The sequence below is a fragment of the Perca fluviatilis genome, chromosome 4 (assembly GCF_010015445.1).
Source record: "Perca fluviatilis chromosome 4, GENO_Pfluv_1.0, whole genome shotgun sequence".
Taxonomy (NCBI): Eukaryota; Metazoa; Chordata; class Actinopteri; order Perciformes; family Percidae; genus Perca; species Perca fluviatilis.
The window spans coordinates 21,200,681-21,212,532 of record NC_053115.1 but is presented as its reverse complement, the minus strand read 5'-3'; the positions used below and the strand labels follow the sequence as shown (position 1 = coordinate 21,212,532).

The 11,852-nt window shown below is 39.9% G+C and overlaps 1 protein-coding gene across 1 annotated transcript in view; it reads left to right on the top strand.

Annotated features, from left to right (window-relative positions):
• Positions 1-11,852, top strand: part of syn2b (synapsin IIb) — a 78,829-nt gene that overhangs the window by 63,014 nt on the left and 3,963 nt on the right. Inside the window, exons 6-11 of the mRNA XM_039797788.1 lie at positions 247-309; positions 1,489-1,631; positions 3,050-3,124; positions 6,295-6,397; positions 9,190-9,366; positions 9,638-9,704. Coding sequence (XP_039653722.1) covers positions 247-309; positions 1,489-1,631; positions 3,050-3,124; positions 6,295-6,397; positions 9,190-9,366; positions 9,638-9,704 — 628 coding nt within the window. The remainder of the gene's footprint in view (positions 1-246; positions 310-1,488; positions 1,632-3,049; positions 3,125-6,294; positions 6,398-9,189; positions 9,367-9,637; positions 9,705-11,852) is intronic.

The window sequence follows — 11,852 nt, the reverse complement described above, 5'->3', positions numbered from 1 at the left end:
TTCTGAATAAATAGACATATGTCAGGACATCTGAAAATGGCCGTCAACTTTACTGTTTTGATGAAATAGTAATTTCTTGCAATGCTAGATATAGGCCTAGTTACCAGGATAGATCTGGGAATGGTGACTGTTGTTCTAAACAGACACTCGTGTTTCACCGCCAGATCTTTCCAGTGTGTTGATATGTAGTCGTAGGACTGTATTGTTCATCATTATTCACCCTTTAATTATTCTACTACCTTTCAGATCACATCACCAAGTTTCCCAGTGGTGGTAAAGATCGGACACGCCCACTCTGGAATGGGAAAGGTAATGTTGATTCATTTAGCAGATTTGAAATGCTAAAGTGAGTAATCATCTAAGTACATGGACGTTTTGAAATTAACTAACATTTAAGCAACAGCTGTGATACAGGCATCAAACAGTTTCGTCTCGTTTGATTGGAAGTAAATTCATGTTTAGTAAAGTGGAAAAAATGTTGAACTGAAGCCCACCCATTACACTGTTGCATCATTTAACAAAGTGCCATTGGGAAGTGCTTTAAAATCCCTCTGTGTGCCTAGAAATAGTATGAATGGTTTGTACTAAGCACCATCACGTCTGGAACCACATCATTTTTACTGTGTAATGCTTTCTCTGACATACACTACCACTTAATATTCATCCTCCTTTTTCCTCTTTATGTCTTTCTTTATGCTTTCTTCTTTTCATTACTGCAGCACATCCTTTTTTATTCTCCCTCAGTCCTTATTTTCTCCTCTTGTGCTGGTATTGATATAATATTTTCTGGGTGAAATCAGAGTGAAGTGTTTATCCTCTCTCCGCCACTCCTCATCGATCCACCTCACATCCTTCCCCTGGACTGCTCAATCTGATACTGTGTGACTGTCCTCTCGCTTTGTCTAACTGGGCCTCTTATAAGCCTCTACTTTTTTGCCTTCCATTATCCTACCATCTCATCTCTTGCGCACCTGTATTGCACTTTAGATTTAGTAGCTTTAGTCTGTTTCTCTGTGGTAGTTTAAAAAAGACACAGTTCTTTATAATAAATACTGTACATAATAGTTCCATCACATTGCTTTTGGTTTAAAGTGGACCATGTCACCTCTAGGACATTGACTGTGGCTACTGCAGAGAGCATCACATCATCATTTCACCTCCATACTCCATATTGACCCAGATCTTTAATTAAGTCTGCATTATTGATGATATATGACCGTATTTAAGACACTATCAACACTAGAAATGCAACTTACTGTTTGACATTTGAGAAGCACTTCTTTCTTGCCAAGAGTCAGACAAGAAGATTGATACCACTCTCATTAGGATCATCTTTATAATCCCAGGATCCTACAGAATGTTCCTTGGGCATGTGTGGGAATATTTAACATACAGACCTAAGAGTGGTATCAACCTTTTTATCTTATTAGATATAGCCCAGCCTTACTTTAAGTACATGGTGTTCCTTCATGTGTTATCTCTCTGTAGGTCAAAGTGGACAATGTGAGTGACTTCCAGGACATTGCAAGTGTGGTGGCCATCACTCAGACATACTGCACCACAGAGCCATTTATAGACGCCAAGTACGACATCCGGGTCCAGAAAATTGGCGCTGACTACAAAGCATACATGTATGTGTATACTGTACAATATGCACATTTGGTGTAACACATTGTATTTTGGGCACAGGAGATGTGCATCAGTAGAAAGGGGAACAGTGAGCTACAGTACATAAAAAAGCATAACCTTAGCAAAGTGGAATGTAAAGTCCTCATTTAACCCTTTAATGTGTGGGTGTTTTTTTGTTTTTCAAACATTCCTACATACCTTTGTTCTTTAGCGACCCGGCATTTATATAATGCAGATTAAGTCATATATTTAAATCACATTGCTTGGAAACATTTACCGTTATTTAAAATAACAGACACACAAAAATACATTGTTGCCATTTATGAAATCTATTCAATCATTTCTCGATGTTTTTGTTATTCAATTATATATTTAGGTGTAGCCTGTTACATTTAATTTTGAACGGCTACTACAACTTCTCATAGACGTCATCCTTTGGCACCTACCAAACCCAAATTAGTCAGCACAATAATCACAAATCACAGTTACTTGCTTCATTGCAACACGCAACTCTCCACTTTTTTGAAGTTGTGCATGGATGAACAGATTTGGCATCTCCAGTGTTTTTGTTGGAGTTCCTCAGCTGAAGGGCAGTTCTGGTTCTGGAAAAACCCAAGACTTTTAGCATCCTTCAGCTTTTGGAAGTCGTGGCACCTCTTTCCTTTTCCCCAGCCATGGCCACAACAGCTGACTTCAAAGCTGTTTTCAGGAAAGATCTTCTGGCATCCTAAATTGGACATTAGGCCAGGACTTCTACTTGCATGTTTATAGTAGTAATGTTGAGGCAGTTAAAGTGGCTATGTAAGTTTACCTCATCTGTTCTAATTTCTCTTGGGACCGCTATTTGGATCTAATCCAGGATTCCCCATTCAGAGCTCATGTCGTCTGAGCCAGCTTCATCCTTCTCATGCTCCAGTTCTGCTTTTAAATTTTCTGATTTATAAATGGCACAAAAACTAATTCATTATCATGAGTTTTGTCTGTATTTATTTATAGTAACAGTGAGCTACAGCGACGTCTTGAGGCCAAACAGGAAAACACTACATACACGCTATCACTTGCATCCAGGATCCGCGAACAAAAAATGTAACACTCTTACATACCTAGTGTGTCTAGCGACCCAGACACTACTTAGAGAAAAACAATGTGTTTTATCATTTTTTACATTTTGATACAAGAAAATTGTTATAAACAAATAGTTTGAAGAATATCAGGGAGTTGAGTGCTTAACTGAATGAAAAAGATGCAGTGTATTATAGTCCAGTTCTTTAGCTATTTGTTGTGTGTAAACCTGTGCATCAACTACCACACCCCTCCTGCTACAGGGTTGTCTAAATCTATCTTGCCTGTATTTACAATTTCTAAAAGTAAAGGTTGGTGTCTGTAATGATTTAACGCACAATTTCCCCCTGTTTTCTAGGCGAACATCCATCTCTGGTAATTGGAAGAGCAACACCGGATCTGCCATGTTGGAACAAGTAGCCATGACTGACAAGTGAGCACCGCTTCCACATTAGTGATGCTCAGGCTACCCTTGTGTCGCACATGTCAGTGTTAGTCACAATGTGCTCACACAGCCCATTCTTTGAGCTGCTTTGAGCAGTATTCTTGACCTTTCACAGCAGGAAAAGCAAAGGTGTAATTAAAAACATATTAATAATTAATAATACATGCTGGCTAACTGGCAAAGCTTACACTAAATACTAACCTGAAGTACAGTATATAAAACCATATCAACATACTTGTTTTCCTTTTCCATGCAATCTGATTCATCAAACAATGTTTAGCTCAATTTGCTAATATTTGAACTATCTAAGCCTTACACTGCCACTAACACAAGACCCAACAGAATGAGATATTCTCCACTTTTTCTCATTTAAAGTAAATGTTGTCATTCATTCCATTTTCTTACTGCCATAATGCGAGACCAAAAAACATTTACATCTGAAAAGGCTTCTTTAATCTGTGACAGCTGGTAACAGAGTATAGTACAAATACTTTAAACCTTACAAATCTTAAGGCTTAAAATCTTAAAATGGTTTGGTGAATGTGACTCTGTTGAAAAGGAGAATTCCTGCCCCAGTACAGTTACATGGTCCTTTTGGTCAGTATTGATGTGTCTGTTTTGCCCTAGTTTGATTGTGTTCAGTTTTCTCAGACAGCAAGTCAATAGACCCAGCCTGCAGCCGACCCAGCCTAGAGCTAGAGAGGTTCTGTAACAGGTTTACTGTCAGGATAAATACAAACATTTGCTCTGACTTACTGTGCTGAAGTGATACATAATTCAATGATATTGATAAAGCAGTGTGCAAGAACACTACTCTTTGCTTTACTAAGATTAGCAAGACGGTGTACGATAGGACAAGTTCTGTTTTCATAGTTTTTTACACAAAAAATGTGAAATACCTGCAACACTTCTTGACCCACTTCAACTTCAAACATTCCAATTCAGCAAAACAGTTACAGTATGTTACATATAGTAGTGGTACCCTACAGACCCTTTCCAAAAAATTAGAATATCATGGAAAAGTTTATTTATTTCCATAATTCCATTAAAAACGTTAAACTTCCATAGATTATAGATTCAGGGCCCACAACTTAAATTATTTCAAGTATTTAGTTGTTTATTTGTACATAATTTGGGATTCCAGCTCACAAAACCCACGAAAACAGGATTTCAAAAAATTAGAATACTATGAAGAAATCAGCCCAAATTTTACAGGGCATGAATGTTTTAAACTGAGGGCTAGATTTATCAAGCCGTTTGCGCCTGTTTCCAGGCGCTAATTGGTCGCAAAGACGGACGTAACCGATGCGGGCTATTTACAAACAGGGCGCACTTGGGTAAAATCGCAGATTGTCTGCCACATGAGCGAGAAGAGACAAGTTGCGCTTTCAATATGCGTTCGTGGGAGGGTCGTGGGGAAAGTGGGAGTTCCACCCAAAAAGGTGGGAGGATAAGCGCAAAGTGCACCTAATTATATATTCCGTGGTATTTACAAAGACTGTCAATAAGAGCGCGTCTCTATTCTGCGGGGGAAATTCTCCGCCTCTTTAAACCAGCCGCAATCGAGTTTCCTCGTAGACCTTTGTGCCGCTGGTGAAATGGCAACAGTAATTTGAGCAAGACGAAGACATAGGCGAGGCTGAAAATATTTTTAACAGAAGAATCACACTTTGTCAGTGAACACAACATCATTTAGCGTTACAGATCAAGCAGCCATGCAATATTAGAGTTACTGGAAGAAATCAAAGATGAAATTGAATCTCCCACTCAGCGTTCACATCCCATTCCAGCAGTTGTTAAACTCCTCGCTACATTACAAATATTGGCATCAGGATCATTTCAAACAGTCATAGCATCAGCAGTGGGAATATCGCAGTCTGCACTCAGCCATATCATAGCACCAGTACCGCTTTGCTACAGCGCAATTTACGGTATAGTGGGCGGAGAAAGACGCTGATTGCCTGATGGGTGTCAGGGTTGATAAATACTACGCAAACTGTGGAAGCATAGCGTGCGCTATTACCGAACTCGCATAAACGGACGCAGCGCAAACTGCGCTAGTGTTAGTAAATCTAGCCCTGAGTGTCACACACTACTCATATGGGAGATGGGCTACAACTGTCGTGTTCCTCGGGTCAAACCGCTTCTGAGCCTGAGCCAACGTAGCAAGCGTCTCAACTGGGCCAGGGAGAAGGAGGACTGGACTGTTGGCCAGTGGTCCAAGGTCCTCTTTTCCGATGAAAGTAAAGTGTGCCTTTCATTCGGGAATCAAGGTCCAAGGGTTTAGAGGAAGACGGGTGAGGAACAGAACCCAAGCTGCTTGACGTCCAGTGTGAAATATCCACAGTCAGTCATGATTTGGGGTGCAATGTCCAGTGCAGGTGTTGGTAAACTCTGCTTTCTTGAATCCAAGGTCACCGCATCAGTCTACCAGAAAGTTTTAGAGGACTTCATGATTCCTTCTGCTGAGGATCTCTATGGAGATGCAGATTTCATCTTCCAGCAGGACCTGGCCCCTCCCCTTACCGCCAGAAGCACCAAAACCTGGTTTGATGCCCATGCCATCACAGTGCTCGCCGGACCTAAACCCCATTGAGAATCTATGTGGTATTATCCAGAGGAAAATGAGGGGCACCAGACCCAAAAACAAAGAAGAGCTGACAGCAAGCATCAAGGAAATCTGGGCTTCCATAACTCCCAGGCAGTGCCACAGGCTGATTGCCTCAATGCCATGGTGCATCGAGGCAGTGATTAAGGCAAAGGGATTCCCTACCAAGTATTGAAGATTGACGTATCTTTTGAAAGTACCATATTTTGATTGATTTGATGTGATCCTAATTTCTTTTTTTTCTGCAAAAACTGAGAAGTACATGGTGATTTCTTCACAGTATTCAAATTTTTTGAAATCCTGTTTTCGTGGGTTTTATGAGCTGAAAGCCCAAATTATGTTCAAATAAACAACTAAATACTTGAAATCGTTTAAGTTGTGGGCCCTGAATCTATAATCTATGGAAGTTTAACGTTTTGAATGGAATTATGGAAATAAATAAACTTTTCCATGATATTCTAATTTTTTGGAAAGGGTCTGTATATGATTTCAATTTCCCTGTAAACAGATCATGACTTTGTAGACCTAATCCAGCTTCTCTCTGTGACAGGTATAAGATGTGGGTTGATACCTGCTCAGAGATCTTCGGAGGGCTGGATATCTGTGCTGTCAAAGCCATCTGTGGCAAGGATGGTAATGACTACATTACTGAGGTGAGAGAAAAACACAAACAGAAGGGAGGAAGGGATGGATGTTAACTCAAAAGTGATCTTTAGATCGCCCAAACAGTTGACAAGGCACTAAATCAAACAAGTCACACAATTAAAGTCTTATTTTACAGCTTCCCTATTATCACTGCATCACTGTATTTACTGATTCCTACCTTTTCTTTGAAAAATGTCACCATGTTGACATCAGCTTGTGGGATTGGTGTTTTATAGGAATACTAATAAGGTCTTTGAGTCTTAAATTAAGCATGTCTGGCCTAATTAACACCGCTGGGGCCTTAGATTGTCTGGCTGGAAATAAACCAATTCAACCTAACCTGAATACACATTATGAGTATGATAACTAACATATGGTGATGTGGAAGGGTAAGTATGGCTATTCTCTATGGCTCACATATCTCAGTATTTGTTCTATTCAGCTACAATCCCCCCCCCCCCTTGTCTATCTCTGTTTCTTTTCAGTAATTTTTCAGCATATTGGTTTCATGGTGTATAGTCATGACCACAATGGTTCTGAATAGCACATTAATGTAGGAATGTGCTTTGCTGTAATTGCTTAAAAGTCAAGTGGTTACATCTCAGTATGGAAAATTGCTAAATACTGCTTAGTAGGGTATGTTCTACCCAACTATTATAGGTCCAGCCTGAGGCAACAAAAAGCAGGACCCAAACGCACTGTGACACAGCTGGTAGAGTTAAATCTGAAGAGGCAGGTCATAGGGTTAGGGTTAGCTCATTGCACAAGGTGGTAACATGGAGCTGGTATGCAATGACAGCTAAAAAATGTAGACAGACAGGTTAAGGTTCACATACAGAGACAAGATCAGGCTCAGACAGAGTTTCACGTCTATGCTTAGACTAGGATGATAGAAACGTCATCAGCACGCCCATTCTGTTTAATGTTCTGTCCAGCCCAACTGATTTGGACATTTGGGTGCAGCTCCGCTGGGTAATGTCTAGATAATTTCAGGTTTGTGCATGTGTGAAAGGGGCTATAGAGTCAGGTTCAGGCTTAAAGTGATACACCGGCTTAGACAACAAGACAGGTTCAGGTTAAGGCTCAGACATAGAGAAAGGATCCGACTCAGAAGAAGAAAAAATAAGAAACAGAGACTCTGATAGAGGAACAGGGACTCAGTACTTGAAAGAAAGTTGATTCCTGGCCGACTGGAGGGGACAGGGGACAAGACTGCAGATTCTGAGAGAAGGACAAGCAGAGAGCTATCCATAGGGGACAAAGGCAGAGGGCTAAAAGGCCACAAAGCAGGTAGAAGGCTAGCCTATAAGGTAGTTAGCAGTAAGTTGGTCAAAAGGGAAGCTCTGGAAGTAACTGAGCAGAAACTGAATTTCCTGAATTCCTGAACTGAATTTAGTGACTCGGGATTTGCAGCAGGGACTAATTTGGCCAAAGGATTGTGTTTGAGTGGCCAAGATTTCAGCTTAGAGAGTAACTTGACAAGCCAGGGTTTGTAGGACACAAGATTGAGTGCTATAGAGAGAGCTGCTTCTATCTCGATGCATTTTGGCAGTAAGTACAGAGCCACTCAATGGTGTGGGTCAACTCAGCCCCCTCATCCATGGAAAAAGCTGGGTCAGCTGGGTCAAATTTTGCCAAAATTCTGGCAGCTTGCAAGGAGGAGCTGGACCCAAATGTAGACAGTGATACTGCACATATGGTTAAAGACACTTTGCTACGTTTGAAAGTCAATAAACAAGCTCACAGTTGGTCATGGGATGGCAGTCAAAACTGAGGCAGGACAGCAGACATGTTTATACAGAGTAAACAGGTGAGACAGGTAGCTGAGGAGATCAGAAGACTGGCAGGAACCAGAAACTCAAGGAAGACATTTAGTGGGAAAGTGAGGCATGTTTAGACAATTATGATTACAAATCCTAGTGAGACAGTCTGAGGCTGATGATACAGGAGCCACAATCACACCCACACCCGGCCACTGCGGTATCCAAGCAATGATTTAAACATCCCACTTACACTTTGAAGTAGGCTGACTGTCAGAATTAAATATTCAGTTGTTTAATTCTTACGGGTCTGTTGCTAATCTTTATTATTACATTTCTATTTCTACTCAATGGTTTTAACTCATATATTATGTATGTTTTAATTGTGTTTACTTATGTCTAATGTTTCATCTTTACACTATCCACATAGTGTTTGTCACTGCAACCTCCGTGGTAGCTCACACGTTGTGCTTCCACCTGGAATGGAATGAGCTATATAAATAAGGTTTTGCTTGCTGGTTTGGTGGAAAGTACCGTAGATTAGATATTTAAGTGGAAAACATGTCTCCCCATGGGTCATCTCCACTGGAAAAGTGTTTTGGTTTTCATAATGATGCAGATGTAAAATTGTTGAGTGGATATCCATTTACATGGATGTTGACATCATATTATCTTCTGTCGTATTTAGCAGTAGACAGTGATAAAGCATTTGGGTTACTGAAAATAAAGATGATGACAAAAATGTAATATGCCAAATGATATTACCATACAGAGTTAATCATATTATACATTTTAAAACAAAACCTTTCTGACAGTATCCATAAAAAGTTGAAACATATAAACCAGAACCATTCTGACCATAAAACATCACATCTAAACTAATTCTACACAAATGGTCTGTCTGGGAGAAGACGTTACAATCCTATAAGCACACCAGAGAGCTATTACCACACATTAAGTGTTGACCACAGTGGCGTCTAACCTTTGTCTGTCCTGATCACACATTTTCTGATACATTGTCTGTGGCCTCCTTTGTCCAGGTTGTGGGTTCATCTATGCAGCTGATTGGTGATCACCAGGCGGAGGACCGCCAGCTCATCTCAGAAGTGGTTCTGGCTAAGATGAGCCAAGCACTGGCCACCAGGTCGTCTAGCGCTTCCCGCTCACCTGCTCGCTCCCCTCAAGGCCAGAAGCCAACTACTGTGCAGCCCCAACAGGTAGAGGCTGTATGAAATGAAACCAGTGCATTTGTGATGGATGACCAAAAATAAATAGCTACAATGACCCATGTTCATACAATGTTTGCTTATTGTGAGCATTAGGAGAGGCAGGTTCAGAAATCCAAGACATTACAAGGTCTGCAGGAAAATCACTTCATTGTAGCCCTTCACAGTTCACTGCTGATTCTTTACCAGAACCCGCTTAACCATGTTTGCCTTTCTTCTTTTTCTTTCTGTCTTTCTCCCGCCCCCTCACTCTCTCTCTCAGAGTGCTGCCCTTAAGGAAGGACTTGCAGATCCAAGCAGGACGTCGGTTCAGCCCCCTCATCCTCAAGGTTGTCTGAACACTGTTCTACAATCTAATACAAGTGCTGCCACTGTAGGGCCAAAGCATGTCTAGGAAACACTCTCTGAATCAGTTATGGGACAGTTCACTCTCAGACCTCTTTAGAGGTTTTTCTGAAATTATGTATCCAGTATCCAAGATTTCACTAGATATAACCTTTTAATTAGAGGGGTTGGTAGGTGGATTTTGTTACTGTTGACAAAGGCAGGCTAGCTTCTTTCCCCCCTGTTTCCAGTCTTTGTGCTAAGCTAAGCTAACTGTGCTGTATTTACCATACAGATGAGAGAGTGGTATCAATCTTCTCATCTGTAATTCTTGGCAAGAAAATGCATGTGTATGTCCCAAAATGTCATATTCCTTTAAGAGTAAGAGCAGTTTGTATTTTATCTGCATCCTTCTCGCTGTTCCTTGAAGGTAACAGTGTCCAAGAAAAGAAAAATACTGCTGTCTGTTTGAGCTACGGCCTTGTCTTTGTTTAACTCATGTCTTGGATTAAGAAGCAAATGTACAGTACAGTGCATTTAGGCAGCCTGTTCAGTTTAATTGCAGCCATAGTGTGTGTTAGTGGGGTGATGTTTGTGCTCAGGGCCGATGTGTTAAAACTGAATGTGCCTGCTAAAAGCAGTGGTAAAACAGCATATAACATGGTAAATTAGCAAAGCCATTATTATTGTACTGTTAATGTGCACAAGTTTGCATGTTTGTTCATTATCTTTAATTCCTTTTTTCTCTTTTTGCGTGGATGTGGCAAATGCCGGTTTTTCATGTCGTGCCTAATATGTTTGTGCTGGTTGTTTTAGGAATGGCAGCTGTTTAGCTTTTACAGAAATTGTTAGAGATGAACGTGCCAACAGTGTGGGGATGTTAAGATGTGCAAATTGGATTCATTCGTTTGAATTTTACATTAACGACATTGCTGTTCAAAAATAATAATCCAACACTGTGAACATGATTGCACAGTGGCAGACAAGCATATTTATGCACACATGCTCTGTGTATTTTGTGTTCACTCTTATATGGAAAGGAAGGTCACTTTTTAAACTGCTCATAATCACTGTGCACGTTCTGGTCAGCTCAGTTTCTGTCTTAGTTATTAATGCTTGCCTTTTTTGGTCTTTTTTTTTTTTTGTTTTTACTTTTAAATGTCTGATTTGCACCAAACATTGTTATGGTGCAAATCAGTTTATGGTATACACCAGATAGATGTTTCCTTCTGTCAAGCAACAAAGCCCCCTTTCAAAGACTAGAATGTTATGTGTCTAACTGCTCAGAGTTGTCTTTGGTTGTAAATTAACCTCCATTGTTCTGTGTTATAATACCTGAGACAAGACAAGTTGGCTTTATATGGTACACAATACATATTTTTCTTTCTTGGCAATAATTAAACCTGCTTATGTGATAAATGAAGAGTTTTAAAGAAAATAAGCATATTTTTCTTTGTCTGCATGTTCATTTCCTAATTTGCTTGGATCCAGATCCCTGATTTACTGAAATTTGATCTTCACAATCTGGCTACAAATATTTGGTCTCTTCTCCTCTGTCTCAATCTTACTGATTGATATTAAGAAATGTGCCTCTTTAAATAAAGAAGTCCAAATCCAAATGTGACCAAATCCAATCTAACAGCACTCAACACATATATTGTATGATTATAAAGTCTATAAATAAGCAAATATAATTCAAAAGAATGAGTAATTTAAGGTTTGTATGCAAGCAAATTGTTATTATGTCATCCTTTACAAATTATGTTTGTACAAATGGTATTTTCTTTGGTTTTTATGCGTTGTGAGTCCCAAGCCACCATTGGGATGCTTTGACAAACTCGTAAAACGTAAGACTTGTAGCCATTTACTGTAGCTGCCTTACAGAAATGACTCTGAGAATGTCTGGGATGAATTTTCATGAAGGTTTTGTTGTGGTCATATCATGTAATCATGTATATGTCATTAAACTCTAAATCTAAATGTATACAGTAAACCCAAATGAATATACATTTTCCAAGCTATCTTCTAAGAAAGCTTTTTATAGACGTTTTAGCATATAATTTACCTTCCCAGCTTTAATCTTGCATCCTGGAAAGTGAATTATCTGCCATTGGAAACTCATCCCTGCCCAGTCACTTCCTACTCAGCATGCA